Below are 23,495 nucleotides of genomic sequence, written 5' to 3' on the forward strand. Positions count from 1 at the left end.
CGTGAGCACCGGCTCTGCTCAACAAACAGCAACAATATTGCAACTTTTCTGCAACATTCAAAGATCTCACTCTTCCCGCCAGAAGCGTGAGACTTCACACTCTGCACCCGACGTCCCCGGCTCAGGATCCAGAGAACCAACACCACAGGGAGGACTTCCAGGCGACTGCGACCCCGTGAGTAGCCAGAGACGACCTCCCTGGACCCCCACAGCGACACCTGCAGAGAGAATCCAGAGGCTCCCCCTGACCGCGACTGCCTGTAACAAGGGACCCGACGCCTGGAACAAGCATTGCACCTGAAGCCCCCAGGACCAGAAGGAACTGAACCTCAGAGCAGGAGAGACCCCCAGGCGACCCTCTGCCTAGCCCAGTCGGTGGCTGGCCCGAGAAGCCCCCCTGTGCCCTGCCTGCACCGCTAGAGTGACCCCCGGGTCCCTCCATTGAAACCAATACAAAAACTGACACCTGCTTTGCACACTGCACCCGGCCGCCCCTGTGCCGCTGAGGGTGTGTTTTGTGTGCCTACTTGGGTCCCCCCCCAGTACTCTACAAAACCCCCCTCATCTTCCCCCCAAAGACGTGGGTACTTACCTGCTGGCAGACTGGAACAGGAGCACCCCTGTTCTCCATAGGCGCCTATGTGTTTTGGGCACCTCTTTGACCTCTGCACCTGACCGGCCCTGAGCTGCTGGTGTGGTAACTTTGGGGTTGCCTTGAAGCCCCAACAGGGGGCTGCCTATGCCCAGGAACTGAGACTTGTAAGTGTCTTACTTACCTCACAAGCTAACCAATACTTACCTCCCCCAGGAACTGTTGATTTTTGCACAGTGTCTACTATTAAAATAGCTTATTGCCATTTTAACAAAAACTGTATACGTTATTGCTCTAATTCAAAGTTCCTAACTTGCCTGTGTGGAGTACCTTGCATTTTATGTATTTACTTCAAATCTTGAACTTGTGGTTCTAAAAATAAATTAAGAAAATATGTTTTTCTACATAAAAACTATTGGCCTTGAGTTAGGTTTTTGAGTGTGTGTTCCTCATTTATTGCCTGTGTGTGTACAACAAATGCTTAACACTACCCTCTAATAAGCCTACTGCTCGACCACACTACCACAAAATAGAGCATTAGAATTATCTAATTTTGCCACTATCTTACCCCTAAGGGGAACCCTTGGACTGTGCATGCTATCGCTTACTTTCAGATAGTATATACAGAGCCAACTTCCTACAACGCTGCGCAGCTCCTCCAGTCTGCCTCCGTGCCCGCGACCCTGCCCTCGCTGCTGTGAGTTCGAGGCCCTCCACCACCCAAAAGGACCCACCTGCACCTCATCCCTGGTGTCTAGTGGTTGCCATAAGTATTGTGTGTCTGTCCTGTAATCTGTCTTTTGTTATTTGTGCCGTTTTTCCTCTTTTTGTGCCTTTTCTGCTCTCCGACTCTCTGTTTTGTGCCTTTCCTCGCCTTTAGGCCCATTTCGCCAATTTCGGCGCTTTTCGCTCTCCCCGTTCCTGCCGCTGCATCCCCTGCGGCCCCACCCCCCTCGCGTCCCCATTTGCCCACCGCTCCCAGCCTCCCAACTGCTCCTCCCTCTCACCTCCCCTTCTTAATGGCAGCCGCTGCACGGTGCACAGAGTGACCCCTGACCTGATTTAAGGGCAGGTTTCACTCTACACGCTGCGCAGCTCCTCCTGTCTGCCTTCGGGCCCCCGACCCCGCCCTCACTGCGAGTTCAAGGCCCTCCACCACCGGCAGGCACCCGCCTGAGCCTCATCCCTGGTGTCTAGTGGTCGCTGTAAGTATTGTGTGTCTGTCCTGTAATCTGTCTTTTGTTATTTGTGCCGTTTTTCCTCTTTTTGTGCCTTTTCTGCTCTGTCTCGGTTTTGTGCCTTTCCTCGTCTTTTGGCCCATTTTGCTGATTTCTCGGTTTTTGGTACTTTTTGCTCTCCCCGTTCTCGCCCCTGCGTCCCCTGCGACCCGCTTTGCCAGAGACGTACCAGAGACAAGCCCATCTGCACCCGTCCACGCCTGGACCGTGCCCAGCGCCAGCCCCCCTGGTCCACGCGCTCCCCACGTCACCAGATGCCATTACACTGCCGAAGAACTCCAAGCTCTCAACCCTGGCCACCCCACCGCCTGGGCCAGGTCTCCCCGAGGCACACCCATGGACCCTTCTCCTGCCGAATGTGCAACTTCACCTGCATCCAAGCCACCAAGCACCACAACAGCTCCACCCATAACAACCACTTCAGCTGCATCCTCCTCTACACCCGCTCCGTCCACAATCACACCGCCGAACTCTGAGACCTTCGCACCTCAACCTCCCCAGACATCGCCTAACTCACCGAAACCTGGATGAACCCCTCCTCGGAACCCAACATCGCCATAGCCATCCCTGAAGGCTACAAGATTACCCGCAGAGACCGCACCAACAAACCGGGAGGAGGAATCGCCATAGTCCACAGGAGCACCATCAGGATCTCAACCAACACCCATGACACCATTGATGCGCCGAACACTTGTACTTCAAGACTTATGTCAACGCCAACACCACCCTGAGAGGAACCCTTGTCTACAGAACCCCAGGCCCGATCCACAGTTCTGCAACGCTGTAGGAAGTTGGCTCTGTATGTGCTATTTCAAAGTAAGGAATAGCATGCACAGAGTCCAAGGGTTCCCCTTAGAGGTAAAATAGTGGTAAAAATAGATAATACTAATGCTCTATTTTGTGGTAGTGTGGTCGAGCAGTAGGCTTATCCAAGGAGTAGTGTTAAGCATTTGTTGTACATACACATAGACAATAAATGAGGTACACACACTCAGAGACAAATCCAGCCAATAGGTTTTTATATAGAAAAATATCTTTTCTTAGTTTATTTTAAGAACCACAGGTTCAAATTCTACATATAATATCTCATTCGAAAGGTATTGCAGGTAAGTACTTTAGGAACTTCAAATCATCAAAATTGCATGTATACTTTTCAAGTTATTGACAAATAGCTGTTTTAAAAGTGGACACTTAGTGCAATTTTCACAGTTCCTAGGGGAGGTAAGTTTTGATTAGTTTTACCAGGTAAGTAAGACACTTACAGGGTTCAGTTCTTGGTCCAAGGTAGCCCACCGTTGGGGGTTCAGAGCAACCCCAAAGTCACCACACCAGCAGCTCAGGGCCGGTCAGGTGCAGAGTTCAAAGTGGTGCCCAAAACACATAGGCTAGAATGGAGAGAAGGGGGTGCCCCGGTTCCGGTCTGCTTGCAGGTAAGTACCCGCGTCTTCGGAGGGCAGACCAGGGGGGTTTTGTAGGGCACCGGGGGGGACACGAGTCCACACAGAAATTTCACCCTCAGCGGCGCGGGGGCGGCCGGGTGCAGTGTAGAAACAAGCGTCGGATTCGCAGTGTTAGTCTATGAGAGATCTCGGGATCTCTTCAGCGCTGCAGGCAGGCAAGGGGGGGGTTCCTCGGGGAAACCTCCACTTGGGCAAGGGAGAGGGACTCCTGGGGGTCACTTCTCCAGTGAAAGTCCGGTCCTTCAGGTCCTGGGGGCTGCGGGTGCAGGGTCTCTCCCAGGCGTCGGGACTTTAGGTTCAAAGAGTCGCGGTCAGGGGAAGCCTCGGGATTCCCTCTGCAGGCGGCGCTGTGGGGGCTCAGGGGGGACAGGTTTTGGTACTCACAGTATCAGAGTAGTCCTGGGGTCCCTCCTGAGGTGTCGGGTCTCCACCAGCCGAGTCGGGGTCGCCGGGTGCAGTGTTGCAAGTCTCACGCTTCTTGCGGGGAGCTTGCAGGGTTCTTTAAAGCTGCTGGAAACAAAGTTGCAGCTTTTCTTGGAGCAGGTCCGCTGTCCTCTGGAGTTTCTTGTCTTTTCGAAGCAGGGGCAGTCCTCAGAGGATGTCGAGGTCGCTGGTCCCTTCGGAAGGCGTCGCTGGAGCAGGATCTTTGGAAGGCAGGAGACAGGCCGGTGAGTTTCTGGAGCCAAGGCAGTTGTCGTCTTCTGGTCTTCCGCTGCAGGGGTTTTCAGCTGGGCAGTCCTTCTTCTTGTTGCAGGAATCTAATTTTCTAGGGTTCAGGGTAGCCCTTAAATACTAAATTTAAGGGCGTGTTTAGGTCTGGGGGGTTAGTAGCCAATGGCTACTAGCCCTGAGGGTGGGTACACCCTCTTTGTGCCTCCTCCCAAGGGGAGGGGGTCACAATCCTAACCCTATTGGGGGAATCCTCCATCTGCAAGATGGAGGATTTCTAAAAGTTAGAGTCACCTCAGCTCAGGACACCTTAGGGGCTGTCCTGACTGGCCAGTGACTCCTCCTTGTTATTCTCATTATTTTCTCCGGCCTTGCCGCCAAAAGTGGGGCCTGGCCGGAGGGGGCGGGCAACTCCACTAGCTGGAGTGTCCTGCTGGGTTGGCACAAAGGAGGTGAGCCTTTGAGGCTCACCGCCAGGTGTGACAATTCCTGCCTGGGAGAGGTGTTAGCATCTCCACCCAGTGCAGGCTTTGTTACTGGCCTCAGAGTGACAAAGGCACTCTCCCCATGGGGCCAGCAACATGTCTCGGTTTGTGGCAGGCTGCTAAAACTAGTCAGCCTACACAGATAGTCGGTTAAGTTTCAGGGGGCACCTCTAAGGTGCCCTCTGTGGTGTATTTTACAATAAAATGTACACTGGCATCAGTGTGCATTTATTGTGCTGAGAAGTTTGATACCAAACTTCCCAGTTTTCAGTGTAGCCATTATGGTGCTGTGGAGTTCGTGTTTGACAGACTCCCAGACCATATACTCTTATGGCTACCCTGCACTTACAATGTCTAAGGTTTTGTTTAGACACTGTAGGGGTACCATGCTCATGCACTGGTACCCTCACCTATGGTATAGTGCACCCTGCCTTAGGGCTGTAAGGCCTGCTAGAGGGGTGTCTTACCTATACTGCATAGGCAGTGAGAGGCTGGCATGGCACCCTGAGGGGAGTGCCATGTCGACTTACTCATTTTGTTCTCACTAGCACACACAAGCTGGCAAGCAGGGTGTCTGTGCTGAGTGAGAGGTCTCCAGGGTGGCATAAGACATGCTGCAGCCCTTAGAGACCTTCCTTGGCATCAGGGCCCTTGGTACTAGAAGTACCAGTTACAAGGGACTTATCTGAATGCCAGGGTGTGCCAATTGTGGATACAATGGTACATTTTAGGTGAAGGAACACTGGTGCTGGGGCCTGGTTAGCAGGGTCCCAGCACACTTCTCAGTCAAGTCAGCATCAGTATCAGGCAAAAAGTGGGGGGTAACTGCAACAGGGAGCCATTTCTTTACAAACGCCATCGCCAACACAATCAGCGCCCCGCCCACGCCCTCGCCTCTACGGACTACATGCTCCTCGGTGACCTGAATTTTCACCTAGAGAACACAGACGACAGCAACTCCTCAGCCTTGATCGACAACCTCGGTCTCAAACAACTCGTCACAACGCCCACCCACTCAGCCGGCCACACACTGAACCCCATCTTCTCCACCAGCAGCCACATCACCGTCACCCATACCACAAACTCCACTGGACCGACCACTGTTGTGTCCACTTCTCCTTCCAGAAACCCACCTCTCACCACCACCAGCAACGGACCCCTCACCGCAGCTGGAACAAGATCTCGAAGGACATACTGATCTCCACCCTCGCCCCGCCACCCAACACCAGAGATCCCAATGCCGCCGCCCTCAACCTCAAACAATGGCTAGATGACTGCGCCAACACCCTCACTCCACTTAGGAAATCAACCAACACCCGTACCAGCAAGAAAGCACCCTGGTTCACCACCGACCTTCAGGCCCCCAAGCGGGAATGCCAGAAAACCGAGAATATCTGGCGCCAAGAACAAACAGAGAGCAACCACGCCGCCCTCAAGACTGCCATCCGCAAGCATCACCAGCTCATCCGGACCACCAAAAGAATATTCTACAAAGAACGAATTGACAACGCACACAACAGCAAGGAGCTCTTCAGCATTATCAAAGAACTCACCAACCCCAAGCCCTGCTCTGCCAACCCCTCCACCCCCGCTTGCAAGACCTCTGCAACTCCCTCACCACCTTTTTTCACCGCAAGATCACGGACATCCACAGCAGTTTCACTTTCCCGATTCCCAGGACCACCGCCGCCAACACAAACCCCAACGCACCAGGCCACACCAACTTCATGAGTGCCTGGACCCACACCAACGACGAGTACACCACCAAGACCATGAGCACCATCCACCCCGGATCACCTGCCGACCCCTGCCCTCACCAGGTCTTCAATAAAGCCAGCCAAATCATCGCCCCCCCAACTCCGTACCATCATCAACAGCTCCTTCGAGACCGCCACCTTCCCGGAGACCTGGAAACACACCGAAGACAAAACCCTGCCCAAAATTCCCAAGGCAGACCCTGAAGACCTCAAAAATTCCCAGCCCATTTCCTCCTCCCCTTCCCAGGGAAGGTCTTCGAGAAGATAGTCAACAGCCAACTATCACGCTTCTTGGAGGACAACAGCCTGCTCGACATCTCCCAATCCGGCTTCCGCAAGAACCACAGCACGAGACCGCTCTCATCGCCGCTACCGACAACATCAGGATCATGCTCGACAAAGGAGAAACCGTGGTCCTTATCCTCGTTGACCTCTCTGCAGCCTTCGACACCGTCTGTCACCTCACACCTTGCACACGCCTCCACGATGCTGGAATAGGCCACAAAGCCCTGGACTGGATCACATCCTTCCTCTCTGGCAGAACTCAGAGTCCTCCTCCCTCTGTTCCTGTTGAAAGCCACCAGGACCATCTGCGGAGTACCCCAAGGATCCTCTCTCAGCCCCACCCTTTTCAACATCTACATGGCGCTGCTCACCAACATCGTCCGATCCCTCTGCCTTAACATCGTCTCCTACACGGACGACACACAGCTGATCCTCTCTCTTACGAAGGACCCTGCCACCACCAAGACCAATCTCCACAACGGACTTCACGCAATCGCAAACTGGATGGAGGTAAGCCGCCTCAAACTGAACCCCTGAGATCGTCATCTTCGGCTCCAACAAACCAGCATGGGACGACTCCTGGTGGCCTGCCACACTAGGAGCCGCTCCAGCTCCCACTACCCACGCATGCAACCTCTGCTTCATACTGGACTCATCGCTCACTATGGCCCAGCAAGTCAACGCCATCTCATCCTCATGTTTCAACACCCTCCGCATGCTTCACAAGACCTTCAGATGGATCCCCATTGAAACCAGAAGAGCGGTCACCCACGCCCTCGTTAGCAGTAGACTGGACTACAGCAACACACTCTACACGGGAACAACGTCCAAGCTCCACAGGAAACTTCAGCGCATTCAGAACACCTCAGCACACCTCATCCTTAACATCCCTCGCCACGAACACATCTCAGGCCACCTCAGAGACCTTCACTGGCTCCCAATCAACAAGATGATCATCTTCAAACTCTTGATCCACGCTCACAACGCTTTCCACAACGCTGGCCCTGCCTACCTCAACGATAAATGCAAAAAGAACAGTTGATGGACGGAATGTGGACCAAATCAAACATTCACCCCCTGTCACAGATCTGGGTTTAATCCATCAGTTTTTTTGCTCACCATGCCGTTCCAGTTTGGACTCAGCCATATGCAAATCAGTCTTGACTCTGTTCCCCATGGGAACAGTCCAGCCCGAACTGCCAGGCCAAGTCCTCCCTGGACCAGAAACAAACATCCTGGGACCAGTTTCGGGGTATCACCCCTCTTCAGCCAGGCTAGCTTGTATCTGGTGGCATAGTGAGCACTTGACCCACGTCTGGGCATACCCTTCCCACTTGGGGCGACAAGTGCCATTGGATTCAAGCTAGCCTGGCTGATGAGGGGTGAAACCCCGAAATCGGTCCCAGGGTGCTTGTTTCCAGTCCAGGGAATACCTGGCCTGGCAGTTCGGGCTGGACTGTTCCCATGGGGAACAGGGTTAAGACTGATTTGCATATGGCTGGGTCCAAACTGGAATGGCATAGGCAGCAAAAAAACGATGGATTTAGGCCCAAATCTCTGCACTGGGGGTGAATGTTTGACATTGTTCAGCATTCCGTCCATCACTTGTTCTTTTTGCACACCTCAACGACAGTCTCAACTTCCACATCCAACCCGCCAGCTCCGCTCCGCCAACCTCGCCCTCGCCACCATCCCCCGCATCCACCGTACCACAACCGGCAGCAGATCCTTCTCCCACCTCGCCGCCAAGACCTGGAACTCCCTCCCCGTCAACCTACGTCTGACCCAGGACCTCCTGACCTTCAGGAAACGTCTCAAGACCTGGCTATACGAGCAGTAGCACCCCGTTTCCCGCCCCCCCCCCAACAGCCCCTTGAGACCCTACCGGGTGAGTAGGGCACTTAACAAATGATTGATTGATTGATTTTTAAATGTTTAAGTGGCATTTGTCCTGTATGTCGAATTGTGAACTGTGACGCAGTTATAATCCAGGGCCTGCCCCTCCCCCCACCCCCCAAATGGTGTCCACCTGTCCTATGTGGAGGGACAGGTGAAAGTAAGGTAATTCCGCTGACATTGTGCCCCCAGCTGGGGATGGTCTCCCAATGAGAAAGGAGTGCCCATCTAAACCCTGACCCCCTTGATGGCCCACATACTGGTGGTGGCCTATCCTGAGCTGGATATGCACTTGAGGGCATCACAGCAGCTACAAGGGGGTGAGTACAGTGCCAGTCATTACAACTTACGCCTGGTAGGGCGGTATCCGGGTGGGGGATGTGTGTCAGTGGGTGCACCTAGGCCTGGCCTGACATTGCAGAGTAGGTCCCATGTTGGGCAGGGTTCTGAAGTGATATTCATCCTACCTATCTTGTAGGTATCCTCTACTGTGCAGGGCTGTGTGGGTCCCAGGTATGCTGCAATTGGTGGGATGTGACCTTCCCCATGCCCTGGTGGCTAGCATAGGTAGTTAGTCAATTGCATAGTGCGTAGGCCTGGTCCCTGTGTGTCAGTGTGGTATGTACGCCAATGGTGGTGCTGGTGCACCACGTGTATCCTTTGTCTCTCCTCCCCCTCCCTTTTTTGTTTTGTCATCCTGTCCTTATGTGCATTAGCATCATATGGCGGAGGAGAAGAGGCACCGGCGACAGAGGGAGCTGCACCCCACAGAACCCACGAGGCAGCGTCCACCGACGGTGAGGGCACCAGTGGGACGGAGGACGAGGGGAGCACCTCAGAGGAGACAGGAGGGGACAGTTCGGGCACAGATACCTCCTCAGATGGAAGCACCCTTGTGGTGGCATACACTTTTGTGACCACCACAGCAACAGGTACATCCACCACCCACGTACCAGCACTGCCCCCCCATCTCATCCCCCCAAGCAGCCCCTCATCGTGTTGTCTGTGCCCATTCACCCAGGAGGATCTCCTTCACACCAGGCCCTGCCCCAGTTAGCCCTGCTGCCCTGAGTGAGGAGGCTAATGACCTCCTGCGATACATCTCTGTAGGGCAGTCAACCATTGTGAATGCCATCCAGGGGCTGGCAGCCCAAATGCAACAAACAAATGCATTTCTGGAGGGCATTCACACTTGCTTGGCGGACCAATAGAGATCAATCCAGGCTCTGGCCTCCTCTCTGATGGCAGCCATTGTCCCTGTTTCCACCCTCCCCCTCCAACTTCCTCTTTCCAATCCCATTCCCCTCAACCCCAACCTATCCCAAGCACACAGGCAGATGAGCATGCACACAGGACAACACACAAGAGTGAACATGGCAAACACAAACACCACACGTCATCCCACAGGCACTCACACAAACACCATCCAGATGCAGACACACCAACATCCACTGCCTCCTCTGTGTCCCCCTCTTCCTCCTCCTCCACCTCCCTCCCAGTTCCGTCTATACTCACACCTGCATGCACTCCATCATCATCACTACCAGCATTACCACCACACCTAGCAGAACACACACCTTACTTGCAGACACCACTACAACAGCCATGCACATGTCCTGTGTCCTCTCCCACTGTGTCTGTCCCCCCTCCAAGGTACACAAACGCAAGCCCTCAGCCATCCACCTCACAAAAGCATCCAGCCTGTGCACCTGCACCCAAACACAGCAGACAGACACCTCCTACAACCACTCCCTCTTCCTCCACTCTCAAACCTTCTCCCTCTTCCCACACCAGTGTACCTACAAAGCTTTTCCTCTCCACTATTGACCTCTTCCCTCCCCCTCCCCCACCTTCCTTCAGGTCTGGCCAGGGAGGCAAAAACCCAGGCAAGCACCTGAGTCACCTAGTTCACGGGCACAGTAGTGTCCACACCCACTCGTGGTGGTAAAGGATCCAGGGCACCAGGCAGCCTCAAGGAAGGGGTGCCATCCTCAAGTGTTGCCCGGCAGGGCAAGGAGCCTTCCCTAAGTGCTGCAAAAAAGGTCAAGGTGCTATCCCCAGCTGCTGACAGAAAGGGCAAGGAGCCTGCCCCAGCTGCTGCCAGGAAGCGCAAGGTGCCATCACCAGCTGCTGTCAGGAAGGGCAAGGAGCCTGCCCCAAGTGCTGCAAAGAGGAGCAAGGAGCAAGCCCCAGCTGCTGCCAGGAAGGTCAAGGGCACCAGCAGGCAGGAACCACAACCGCCACCAGCAGCAGCACCACTGAGCAGCTGTCACCGCCGGCGGACGGTCTGTAGTCCAGCGTCCATGGGCTATTGTGCGGCATGCCCCCTGCAAAACCTGTGGGTATGACACCCACCTGAGAGACTGTGACCTTGCACTCCCCAGGATCAGGAGCACAGTACATGATGCCCCATCCAAATCCAGTGGGCGAGTCACCCACTAACCCCATCCTCCCCAGGATCAAAAGCACAGGGCACAATGCCCCCTCCAGAACCAGTGGGTATGCCACCCACTCACCCCCATCATCCCCAGGATCAGAAGCACAGGGCACGATGCCCCCGCCAGAACCAGTGGGCAAGCGACCTACTTGAGAGACTGTGGCCTTGCACTCCCCAGGACCAAGCACAGGGCATGTTGCCTCCTCCAGAGCATGTGGGCAAGTCACCCATTTGAGAGACTGCGGCCTTGCACTCTCCAGGACCAGGACCAAGCACAGGGTATGTTGCCCCCTCCAGAGAATGTGGGCAAGTCACCCACTTGAGAGACTATGGCCTTGCATGCCCCAGGACCAAGCCCAGGGCATGTTGCCCCCCCCCAGAGCCAGTGGGCAAGTCACCCAGTTGAGAGACTGTGGCCTTGCACTCCCCAGGACCAAGCACAGGGCATGTTGCCCCCTCCAGAACCAGTGGATTTGTTCCATCTGCCGGCTGAGGTGCCCCCCGTTCTCCGTCCCCCTGAGGTGCCTGCCTATTTTCCAACTGATGCCCCTGCAGTGATCTCTCCGTGTTGGTGCAGGAGACAGGTGGGGCCTTGGATTCTGTCATGTGGCCCATACACTTTGAGGACTGGGCAGTTTCCCTTGAACTGTACATATGTATATACTTTTGGATTGAATGTTAGTAATTTTACTGTATTTATATTATTACACTCACTTTCATCTATTCGTGTTGTCCTTGCATTATTCCTGAGGGGGTGCGTGGTAAAATTTGTTTTATTACTGCATCTGATTGTGTGTATGGTGTTGGGGATGAAGGTGTGTGTTGTGCGTGTGTGTGTCAGTCTCTTTTTTTCCTCCCCCGTCTCCCCTTTGTGCTAGGTGGCTGTACTCACCGTGGTCATCTTAACCGTCGTTGGTGTTCGTGGTGATACAGGACGTAAAATATCATGGGAAATATTTGCAGCTTGGGCTTCATGGCATTGTGGTTCTTCTCTGTGTCTCCAAAGGGGAGTCCTTTTTCCCTTGTGAGGTCAATTCCCGCCAGGCTTTTGATGTCGTTGGTACCGCTCCGAAAAAGGTGGCGGTTTCAAGGGTCATAATATGGTGGGCAGAACATTGACTTCCACCTGGCTGTAAGCGACTACCACCGTGGTGCCTGTTTCCGCCCTGGCGGTCGGTGTAGTAAAGTGGCTGTCTATCTGAGATCTTTCCGCCATGGTCATAATTTCACCGACCGCCAGGGTTGTAATGAGGGCCTAACACTTGCAAGTTGCTGTTGGTCCCCTCGGGAGCCCAGATTGGTAGGTAGGCAAATGCATTAGATACCAGATGTGGGACTTAACTGGGAGCTGGAGGGGCTCACTTACCTGGGGATTTGGGTCAAGCATACAGAGGCTCAACACCAAAGCAAGAACATTGATAGGATCCTGACGGGTCACGAAAAATCCATCAAATTCTGGAACAGGCTTCCACTCTGTGTACTAAGAAGGGTTGCCATAGCAAAAATTGTGTTTCTGCCATGCTCCTTGTACCTGATCCAGATTTCCCTGTTCCCACAGGTCGCTTCTTCTGCAGACAGGACAGGGATTTGGAGGAGGGCAGACTGGCAGTCTCCCACTTACAACTATACTACTTTGTGGGACATCTGAAGTATGCTGCTAAATGACTGATGGACTCTGATAACTGATGGAAACTCTGATGGGTGGAGATACCCTGCCCCAGCTACTCATGAGGGGGAGGTAGATCGGACCAGTTAGTTCCATATGTGCTCAAACATGGCACAGGTTTGGGAGAAGGTGGTATGAAAGATCCTGCGTAGAGCTCCCTTCAGTACAGAACTAAAGTTGTGGGGTCTAGCTTCCTTTAGGGGCATAGAAGATGACATGTCAATGGAGCAGTGGAGGGCGGGAGGGTGTCAGACTGCAGGAGACAAATCCAGTGGAGACCTTAATCTCCTTTCAAGAGGCCCAGGACATGTCTGGAATAGGACATCACACTTCTTACATTATGCCAAGCTACAGAGTGTTGCGAGGAAGCACTGGAGTGGGTTCCCGGAGGCACCCTGTGCTTCTGGGGTTCTGGACAGTCTGATCGGTTGGAGGGATGGGCGCCACCTCATTACACTCTTCTATTGAAGCCTTAGGGGAGGCCTGCACCACAAACAGCATGCAGCAAGAGGGGCCTGGGAGAGGGAGCTGAGTGAGCCAATCTCAGATGTGGACTGGGAGAGATGGGCCTACCAGGTGTGTACTGTCCTGCAACCACAGATTTAAGTTGTTGCATTTTCACTTTTTGCATTACACTTACATTACGCTGTATCAACTGAACAAAACAGATCCCCACCAGGGGTGCCAAGTGGGCATGCTGTGGTAAAATCAGGGCCACCTTTTCACACTTAGCTTGGGAGCGCAGTCTAGTTCAGGAATATTGGGAACTAGTGGTATAATGTATTGAGAATGTTGTTGGGATGCAGATCCCCTTCACACTGCTAGCGTGCCTACTGGGAGTGGTGGTGCATCCCAACGGCTGAAAGATACCCTACTGGTGGACCTGTTGGAATGGGGGGCAGCTGAGAAGCAACATATGAAACTTGCACGCACTGACGAAAAAGCAGCTGAGAAGAATCTACTATGGGCACAGTTAGAGAACTAGCTCTAAGAGGATGCTGATCAGGACTCAGAGTTCATCCGAGGGAGAGGGATAAGGTGGATGGGGTTGTTGACCCTGTTTAACTTTTTGACGACTGAGTGTGATATAATTGTATTCTTCTGAAAAGGTTGAGCTAAAAGCCTTGGTTCACCTGACAATAATGCTTAGATCATGTCTGTACAATATCCTGTTTCTCTTAATCGGCAATCACTTTATAGAGAGCAAAATTGTACACTCCTATCATATGTACCAAGGGTAACAATATGCCTGTGACTGTTCTTTGGCACTGTATGGTTCTTTTGTTTAATTAACTGAAACCAATAAAACTAAGTTTTAAACAAAAAGAAAATCTGGCAATGCATTTTTCTTTATTTTGTTCATTATTTACCTTTATAAAGAATTGCAAGCCAGACTTGGCAAATTAGAAATTATATAGCAATACTGTCTCCTCTTCAGACTTCACAGCCTCCCAGATTTTTCCAGGCATTTCATGCAGAAACTCAATCAAAAGCAGACACATAGTGGTTCCAGAGCAGGACCGCCAAGATCAATGCGAGTACTCCACTACAGTTGTTGGAGAATAAAAAGGAAATCAAGACTACAGGGCACTTCATGCATGGCCTCTCTGAAAAGCAGCAGAGTTGAGGGAAAACCATCAATGTAAACACCTTTCTAGCATTATACAAATCATCCACTTTGATTCTCTTCAGCTTAATGAGAACCTGTAGAATCACTTTTTAGGAAAAGCAGAATGAAAGACCACTCGTCAACTGTTCAAAAAAGGCATTTCCACTGAACAGACCTTGAGGACCCTAGTAGCAAAGTTAGGGCATTTTGCATTGTTAATGTTGACACATACACCATTTTTAGAAAATGGCAAACACAACCTGGTAACTATGCGACCAATTATGAGTTTCTTGAAAGCTCTGCTCAAGCGCCCCATCCCAGCCCTTACAAAAACCTTGCAGATGGATTAGGTATTTCAGGTGTTTATGCAGTCAACCAATGCCATATAGTTTGAGTTTCTTAAATAGGGTTCCTGATGCTGATCTTCCTAGATTCTGCAACTAACCAGTAGCTGTCTTCTGGATTAAAATTGGGCTGGAATTCATGCTGAGATGAAAGGACTGCAGGTCTAGATGGCTTCCCCTAAATTCCAATGGACTGATGTAGTAGAAAGATTCTTTCTGAGACAAAGGTCCTTGGTCAGCTAACCCATGTGTGCTCCCTATCTTGCAAGGGAGGCACACAAAATGATTATATAGATGGTAACTCTTAGATACAAATTAATTCTTTCCGCAGTGGTCAAGATCTAGCACTGCCATAGAAGAGACTGATGGGACACCTGAGAAATGCTCTGCTTGACATCCCAAATCCCATCCCTCTCTTCCAGATACTCTTAAAGCGGGCTCATTCTTCAGATGAGTGTGGAGAACAATGAATATACAGAATGTTATTGAGCATGACAGGGTTTTGGATCGACTGCAGATTTGTCAAGCTCTATCTTAAAGTATTGATGTGCTGTCTGATCATCTTTCACCACTTTCTCATAGACGCTTGCATTTCAGTGATTCTTTTAAGTACTCGCCTTTGCATATGTATTTCCACATGAGATGTGCAGTCAATGCCACCACAGATTTATAAAGAAGCAGAAGGCAGATTTTAGAATGAAAGATCATGGAGCTGGAAAGATTTCAATTCATTAAAAAAAAAAAATCTACATCCTGTGTATTTGCTGTGCCACCCAGAGTCCTTGATAAAAAATAAAGGAAGATTTGACAGACATCTGGCACAGTGAACATATCCTTTTTGAAAACTGAAATTGTGCGGACTTCCTTTGCACAATAATCAAAACATCACCTGCTCTTTGTAAACTGCTGCTGATCTATTAGGTGAAATAATAACATCCCACCACTGGAACAGCTACAATGAAGGTGGGAACGAGGAGGCACTATATGATATAGCTAGGGGGTTTCTTTGTCAAAGCTCAGGTTGGTGGTCATCTCATGCTTTTAGATGCCTCATCTGCACTAATGATGCATATGCTGCAGATTCTGTTGTTGCCAGAATGAGGAATGAAGCCTTTGGTGTAACATCTTATCTGTCCCTCTGCAATGAAGTTTCTAAACTCTCTTTTCAAAGGAAACTTCTTTCAAACATGTGCATCTTATCAGTTTAGAGTCAGAGATTACATTACTCTAAACAAGCACATTCATAACATGCTGCTGAACATCAGGTTCTCAGCTGGAAAGCTTCTATCAGGAGGGATATCACATGCATTTCACATGGCAATAGGCATGAGCTTGTAAACATCCTAATTCGTTGTTTTGATAAAAGAAAGGTTGTTAAGATCTCTGAAAGATTTGTCTTTTGTCTGGGTCATCAACTGCCACATTTTTGCACGCCCACCCTTGGTGTTCTATCATATGGGCTTAGGAGAGCTGAAACTTTGACCGTCATTGCTACAAAGTTTGATGTGCCACAAAATTCATGTTTCCATAGTACAGAGGTAATAAATGAATATGGCTTCAGGTCAGCCAATAGGAAGAGCAGCTCTTATGTAGGAGGTCTAAATGTATACTGTTTCTTAAAATAGATTTGATGGCACTTCTATTTTAATAGCAGGCATTAGAAAAAAAAACTATGGATGAAAACAGAAGACCAGGGATCAACTGTAACAGAGGTCTGAAAAGACTTGGTCCTGGTGGGTTTCAAAGATCGCCACCAACCAATCTAGATTGCAGACACAGGATTTTTGTCTCAACTCTAGCTAGCACTTCAGGAACTATTCTAATTACATCTACTGTAGAGGCCTTTGAGGGAGACATGCCTACTGAAGAAATTGAATCAATTTACCAAACGGATGTCAGAGCTGTATCTCTTAGGGATGTTATGCTTTCTGGGAGTAGGCCCCCTGCTTATTGAAGTGTGGGTCCTCTGAGGATAAAACTGGTATGGCTGAAACAGTTTCTCCAGCATCAAATCTGGCAGAGTAACTGACCCTCTGTCAAGCATAGATGACCCTGAAGGCGTTTTGCTCAGGCTTGGGACTTTTACTAGAGACTTCTAAGCCTTGGGGCCTCATTTCAACCTCGGCAGTCTTTTACTAAGACCGCCGAGGTACCGCAGTGCTGAAGACTGGCAGTGCAGGCGGTTTTCTGCACAGTGTATCATGACTGCTGGCAGCCCTCCGCCCTTTTCCGGACGGAGAGCCACCAGCAGCCATACTGGCGGTCAAGTGGAGGCTGCTCCACCGCCACGCCATCAGAACACCGCCCACCTAATCACATCCCATGATTTGGTGTGGCGGTGTTCTGGTGACGGGGAGCTGGCGGCAGAGCAGCCCCCATGGATCCTGTTCCTTCCCAGAGGATCACCGGGCCAGGTAAGGTGATCGTTGTTAGGGGAGGGGGGTGTTGTGTGTGTGCATGGGGGTGTGCGTGTGTAGAGGGGGTGTGTGAGTGCGTGTATGCATGCGGGGGTGTGTGTTGTGTGTATGGAAAATGTGTGCGTGAATGCCTGTGTATGTCTGTGTGTATGTGTGCGAGTATGTGTGCTTGTATGTGTAGTTGTGTGAGAGTGCGTGTAGGGGGGGTGCATGTGTCAATGGTGGGGGTGTGTGGGGAGGGGGGTCCTACCATCTTTGGTGGGAGGTAGGGGGGGTTGTGGGTTTGGGGGGAGGACTCTGGGGAGGGGGAGACCCCTATCAGTGCCAGAGAACGTATTCCCTGGCACTGATAGTGCCTACCGCCATGGATTTCGTGGCGGCACAGAACCCCACGAAATCCTTGGCGGTATGCAGGGTCGTGATACCGCCAGCGGTATAGTGACGGCCACCGGGCTGGAGACCGAAGTCTCCAGACCAGCGGTCTTTACCACCCTGGTGGTCAGAGTGGAGAAGTGGCGGTTTTGCATGGCGGTCACCGCCATGCTTGTAATTCAATTTTTTTTACTGCCGCACTGTTTGCGGTATTACCGCCAGTTCTCCACCGACCCCCAGGGTTGTAATGAGGGCCTAAGTGTTTGTGACTTTCTGTAATCTTCTAGGATGATGTTTTCTTTTCAGTAGTGGCAAAAACAGAGGTCACTCCCAAGGAAGTAAAACCCTCAAATAACAATACGTCCGTGAGCATGTGACTACTGACTCCATATTACATACTAGGACGCTGAAAAGGTGCTCTTCATTAAAGGATTTTCTAATGGCAAATAGTTAGTGGCACATTCTGCTGGAATCCACTACATAGTATGCATAGGCAGTACCCCTGAATGTGACACAAAACTGTGAGAACAAAATCGCGTTGTTTCTCTGAATTAAATTTTGTCAACACGCTCCAATAGGGAGGTGGTTCCCCTTCACCCAACGCAAAATACTACAATCCTGAACTAGGGTCTGAGTGAGCACATCTTATTTTGACAACTTAGCCCCCTTCCTCCCAGTATGCTGTATATTATCCTCCCTATTCCAAAGAGTCCATTAAAATTGTTTGGCAGAGGTGGCATTCATGTATGGTATGTGTCTTGGGCAAACATGATACAAAGGTTGTACAGATGCCTTTTCAGACTGTTTCTTTGTGCAAGAACAACATTTCTTTTATAGGAAAAGCGTGCTGGTCTTCAGACAGCACGTGAAATAAGATGGCCAAAAATCTCAAAAGAAAAAAAGAAAGAAATGAGTCCTTCATAGTAGAGGACTTATACAGAAAACAAATAAAAGAGATGTAAAAAGTCAAATGAGGTCCAAATACCATATGAAAAAAACTATTTTCCTTAAGGAAACATATAAATGAGGCAACATGAATATATGACCCTGTGCTGGCTTATTATACCATGCTGTGTAAAAGAAACCCTAGTAAGTCTTCTACTGGTTTATGCAACACTTGGACAATTTTTAACCCAAACAGTAATCCCAGATTCTGTCCAATTTGAAGGGAACATCCAGAGAATCATGTCATAGTAAGTCTCAAAACCCAAAGCAGCTACCAAATAAATGCACATTCTAAAACTGCTGCTATTGACAACTGTTGGTGATGCAGGAGTGGCTAAATAATACAGTTTTATCTTTGATTGGAAGTGCTCTTCAAAAGGAAGATACGTGAATTTTCCAGGCTTATTCTGTACATACCTTGCCATTTGAAATACACAAATCTTCTTTTAATATTATCTGTGAACTAAGAGACAAAGTGATTAGAATCAGTCATTGGAACGTTCCATTGTGTGGCTATGTTTAAGAAGCATATTAGAAAGAAGCTTACTTTTCAATCACATCTGCTATAAATTGACTTGCCACTTGAGCCTCTTCTCCTGGGGGCCCAGAGCGGAATCTTGATGAACATAAAGGTGGCAGATCCACATTAGGAACTGAAAAAACATAATTTGTAGATCATCTAGACCTTGCAGTTTGTACAGACCATTGACAACAACTTTGTGTAAGACCAAAAATAACTAACATGAAAAAGAAAGTAAAAACCCAACCACCTCATTCCAATTATATAAGACTTGCACTTCATGAGACTTTTGAGGAATGCTGATTTAACTAATGCTAGAGGCAAAACTAGAGAATTATAAAATTGTAGCTGGCTGTTGCTAGTGATGGCCTGTTGCGTGTTTTATTGATCTGCTCAAAACAGATTAAAAAATAGATTAAACAACTGTGAAAAAAGAATAAAAACTGCAAGTTCAATTTCAAAAATTAAAGCTGAAGGGATCGATGTACACACAATTCAAGCTAGTAGTCGACAACACATTAATGCCTTACCTAAGATAACAAATCTGAACAGAAAAAACAACGGTAGATTGCTCCAATCATCAACTACACTCTTCCATGTGGGCAAATGGTAAACTGAGGTCCATGGGAATCTAAGCAGAACCTTAACAAATTATGGAATATGTTATTAAAACACTGTCTTGCGTATCACAACATGGGTATGAAATATGAATAATGGGGCCTCCGCCAACTCTATTACTCTGTTATTCATTAATAATATAATACTGCAATTTAGATAGGTATCCACCACTTCTAACTTTGTTCTTTAGAAAGAGGCTTTTCCTATTTTTCAGTAAGCAGTATTACTGGGTTTCTATCTTCTGGAACACTGCCTTTGATTATGACATCCTCACTTTTGCCCTCCATAAAATGCTTGATTGTTTCCTCCAATCAATAGATGCCATGACATTTTACTTAGACTACCTTACACTGAAGTGTTTTCCAAAAGACCCTCTCCAATTCTCACAAACTAGTAGAGCGGTTCCCAACCTGTGATCCACAGAGCCCATGGGGTCTGTGAAACATTCCCAGGGGGTACATAAGCATCTGAAGGCCTGGGCCGGCAGAAAGGCACTTCTCCAGCTCGGGCCTCTTGACAGAAACACAAGTATTTTTATATTTGTTACTTAGTTTGTGCAGCAGTTTTAAAAGCACTGCAAAGTTCCTTGTATATCTAGCAGTTTTCGGGCCAAAAAAAAAAAAAAAAAAAGGTCCAGATAATTCTGGTGATTAATGTACCTGCTAGAGAGAGATGGGATTTTTGTCTAGTGGCAGTTTGGGCTCATCTAAGGTAGCACAGATGGTTGATATGCCTACTGCAAAGAAACATGTATCATGCATATCAAAGAATAGTATTGTATATCCATAGAACAGTGAGTCACAGAGATTCTTGTGTTACTGTGCAGTTCATAAGATACAATTATAGTCTAGCACACTGATCTCTGAACTACCGTCAAAGAGCTGCATGCAAACTGCAGGGTACAAGTTATAAAGTTATGTTTCCCTCCCCAGTCTTTCATATATTCTGATGCTGCTGAAAAAGGTTTGTTTGTGTAGAAATACATTCTTATTATTAAACTCAATGCTAACCACTATGTTTTGTCCTGCATCCTGAGTTTGTGCTTCTCCAGACCAAGAACTATTAGAATATGCCTACCAGTATGTATGACATGTGAATCCTACACCCTGTAGTCATTTTTGCCTCATGTAACATTTTCTATACACTGATTTACATATGTATGATAAATTGTCTCAGCATGTGTGTGATGACACCCTACTCTGGTAAGAGAGGTGCTTTAAAACAAATGAAATACATGTGACAGAGGGGCTGGTGAGAGATGAGACACTTAAGGCTTTACTTCCTTTCCCCACCACAAATGTATGCGAAAAAGCTTTCCCAGATCTTATGTATCTAAGAAAATAAATACAGAAATCGCTTGGGAAATGCAGAACCTGACCTGAAGATTAAACTTTCCAAAATAAAACCAAACGCTGAAAAGTTAGTCGCCGAGATGCAGCAACAACCTTCCTATGAAAATGTTTTGAGTTTTACATATATTTCTTCAATATAAAATAATAACATCTTTAGTAATTTGATTATTTGTTTGGTGTATACTGGTTTGTGTATTTTTTGCAAATTACTGTTTTAATGTCTGAAACTCAAATCGTACAAATTGCTTGGGGGTCCCTGGCTTCCAGTAGTGATTCAGTGGGTAGCTGCAGGAGTCAAGAGATTGGGAAGCACTGGACTAGTACATTTGCATAAACTCAAATGGAATAGGTTGCTTACCTTTGGTAATTTTATTTCAGATGGATAATTAGTTTTGCACACATTCTTTAGGTCAATAAAATGTATGTTAACTTTGTTTGTTATTATGATTCTCTGGAGCCAGGAGGCAACTTAAGCCTTGGATCCTTAATGGGGGAAATCTGCCCTAATTTGCCTGTAAGTCCCTAGTATATGGTGTAAAATGTACCCAAGAGCCTGGAAGTTAAATGCCACTAGTGAACGGCTGTACCTATGGTACCATCCACTATCCATGTACTGAGACCTATCAAAACAAATCCTTTATTAGCCAGTAAAAACCTTTATTTTAAATATTAGTAAGTCACCCTACCTTGTAGCCCACAAGATAGGGTACATAGTTTATAAAAGTTCGACATGTAGAAAATTAATATTACCATGTCACTACAGTGACAAATTACTAAAAGCTATTTTCACTGTGGCAGGTCTAGTTTTCCCTTGTTAAAAAAAAAAACGAAAAAAGAAAAAAAAAACAACAACAACACAGAGTACAGGTTAAAATATTAATACTGTGCTCTGGAATGAGACCAGCTAGAAAAATAATTAAACCACTATTTTTAATAAATATTACAAATCAAAATTCAACAGTGAAGAGGGATTTATAATAATTATGAAGGAAAACTAATTATTAGACACTTACCCTTTACCTGCCTGAACTGTCAGATGGCCAATTAGTGTAAATCTGTGTGAGCTCTCAGCATGTGCTCAGCACTGAATAAGCGTGAAAAAGGCATGAAATGCTCCACAAGCAAACAGGCTGACCTGAATAGGCAGAGATGACTACTCTGAACTCCACAGAATATGCATGGGGGCTGTGGGCATCCTTTTGACGTTAGAGTCAAATTCTGCTTAACTGGTCTGCTGAGCTACAAGTGACATTTAGTCCATACATGAAAGGGAGAGAACAGGTTGCCAAGACAATTCTTGTGTTATTGCGGTCTTTTTGTTGGAGGACTACTATTGGACTACTATTAACTTACCAAACACCTCTTTCTGGGTTTGTTGTGGATATAGAGCCAGCTTCAAACTGGATTTTAGTATTAAATCTGGGTTGACTCTAGGATTACCATAGTGCATTCCGTTACAAACAGCCCCAGCTCTCAGAGCCCAAGCTGAGTGTGGCTGAAGACTTTCAAAATCTTGAAAATGCCCTCATACAGGGCATTTAGAGCCTGTCTGCAGACAGGACTACTGAAAACGTGGATAGGGCTGGCCATGGGAACTTTTACTCCATTAGGCCTTAAGCCAACCATGTTATCGGTACCACTTGGGGGGGGATGGGTTCTAATATGATTTATTGGCAGGGTATGGACACTTAGAGATGCAAAGTATGTGATAGTATGTCATACCTCTTTGCCTTTTGGGAGTTACACCTTCACTCCCAAGATACCCTGATGTAAAATGATTTTTTTTCATAACTTTTATTACTGTGAATTTTATTAAAAAATTACAATTACAGTAAATGTGATTATATAAATTGATAATCATGTTAATAATAATTATGATTATATGAATTACACCAGGAAAACTTTATACATTTTTAAAATATTTTTTTTTGTCCAGAGCTGTTGATGAATGACCATGTCGTATCATGAAGAAGACTGAAACAAGTACATCCTGTCCCTCTGATCCCTATTGTAAAATTCATTTATGGTCATATGTCCAACATGGAGTTAAGCTGACAAGCCTGCAGGACTACTCATCATGGAAAAGCAAATGTCAGGGATGATGCTGGAACGAGTGAGTGCACAAGTAAACGCTTAAACAGAAAAACATCACTGAAGTCAAACTTGTATGCTGAAGAATGTATATTTTGTGGAAAGATAAAATGTTACAAGGGAACCTCAACACATGAGAAATAAATCAAGGCCACAGAGCTTAGAGTTGACAAAAGGCTTTGAGATTGTGCAACCATTAATTGTGATTCAAAGATCTTAGTTTGTAGTAGGGACACAGAGGCTGCAAAACCCCATTATCAAGTATCTTGTAGGGTTAAAGCAAAGGAGGAAGATCATGCACCCCACATTCAAACCTATGATCACTACAAAAATATGACAGATGGAGCATATGATGAACTATTTTCAATACATTAGAACTGTGATTATTCCTAACAAAGAGGTAATACGTGTGACGACTCACTGAAAGGCTTGAAACCCTCATGACATACAGAGGCATACAGAGAATAGACAAATCAACCAAGAAGCATATTAGAAGAAAATTGGACTCCGAGTTCGGTGACAGCCTCCACATATTCCCAGACAACCAAGGAAAATTATTGTCCCAGCCTGACAGTGTCATGCTAGAGGAAGTTGTAGGAGAAAACCTGAGTTTGAAAATAGCATTATCAGGAACAGGCAGACTTGAATCAGAAAAACCCATTTTTCAACACAATTTTGGCTTTTTACTGGGACATACCCCACTTTTACTATTTGTAGTCCTTTCAGTCTCCTTTCAGTTAGT

General features: G+C 48.0%; 1 protein-coding gene across 1 annotated transcript in view; it reads right to left on the reverse strand.

The window, feature by feature from the left end:
• The window catches only part of EXOSC8 (exosome component 8), a 293,056-nt gene that overhangs the window by 167,917 nt on the left and 101,644 nt on the right, over positions 1-23,495 (reverse strand). The window contains exons 6-7 of the mRNA XM_069205514.1: positions 18,720-18,825; positions 18,590-18,635 (exon numbers count right to left, since the gene is read on the reverse strand). Coding sequence (XP_069061615.1) covers positions 18,590-18,635; positions 18,720-18,825 — 152 coding nt within the window. The remainder of the gene's footprint in view (positions 1-18,589; positions 18,636-18,719; positions 18,826-23,495) is intronic.

Source organism: Pleurodeles waltl, chromosome 8, assembly GCF_031143425.1.
Source record: "Pleurodeles waltl isolate 20211129_DDA chromosome 8, aPleWal1.hap1.20221129, whole genome shotgun sequence".
In the NCBI taxonomy this organism is placed as follows: domain Eukaryota; kingdom Metazoa; phylum Chordata; class Amphibia; order Caudata; family Salamandridae; genus Pleurodeles; species Pleurodeles waltl.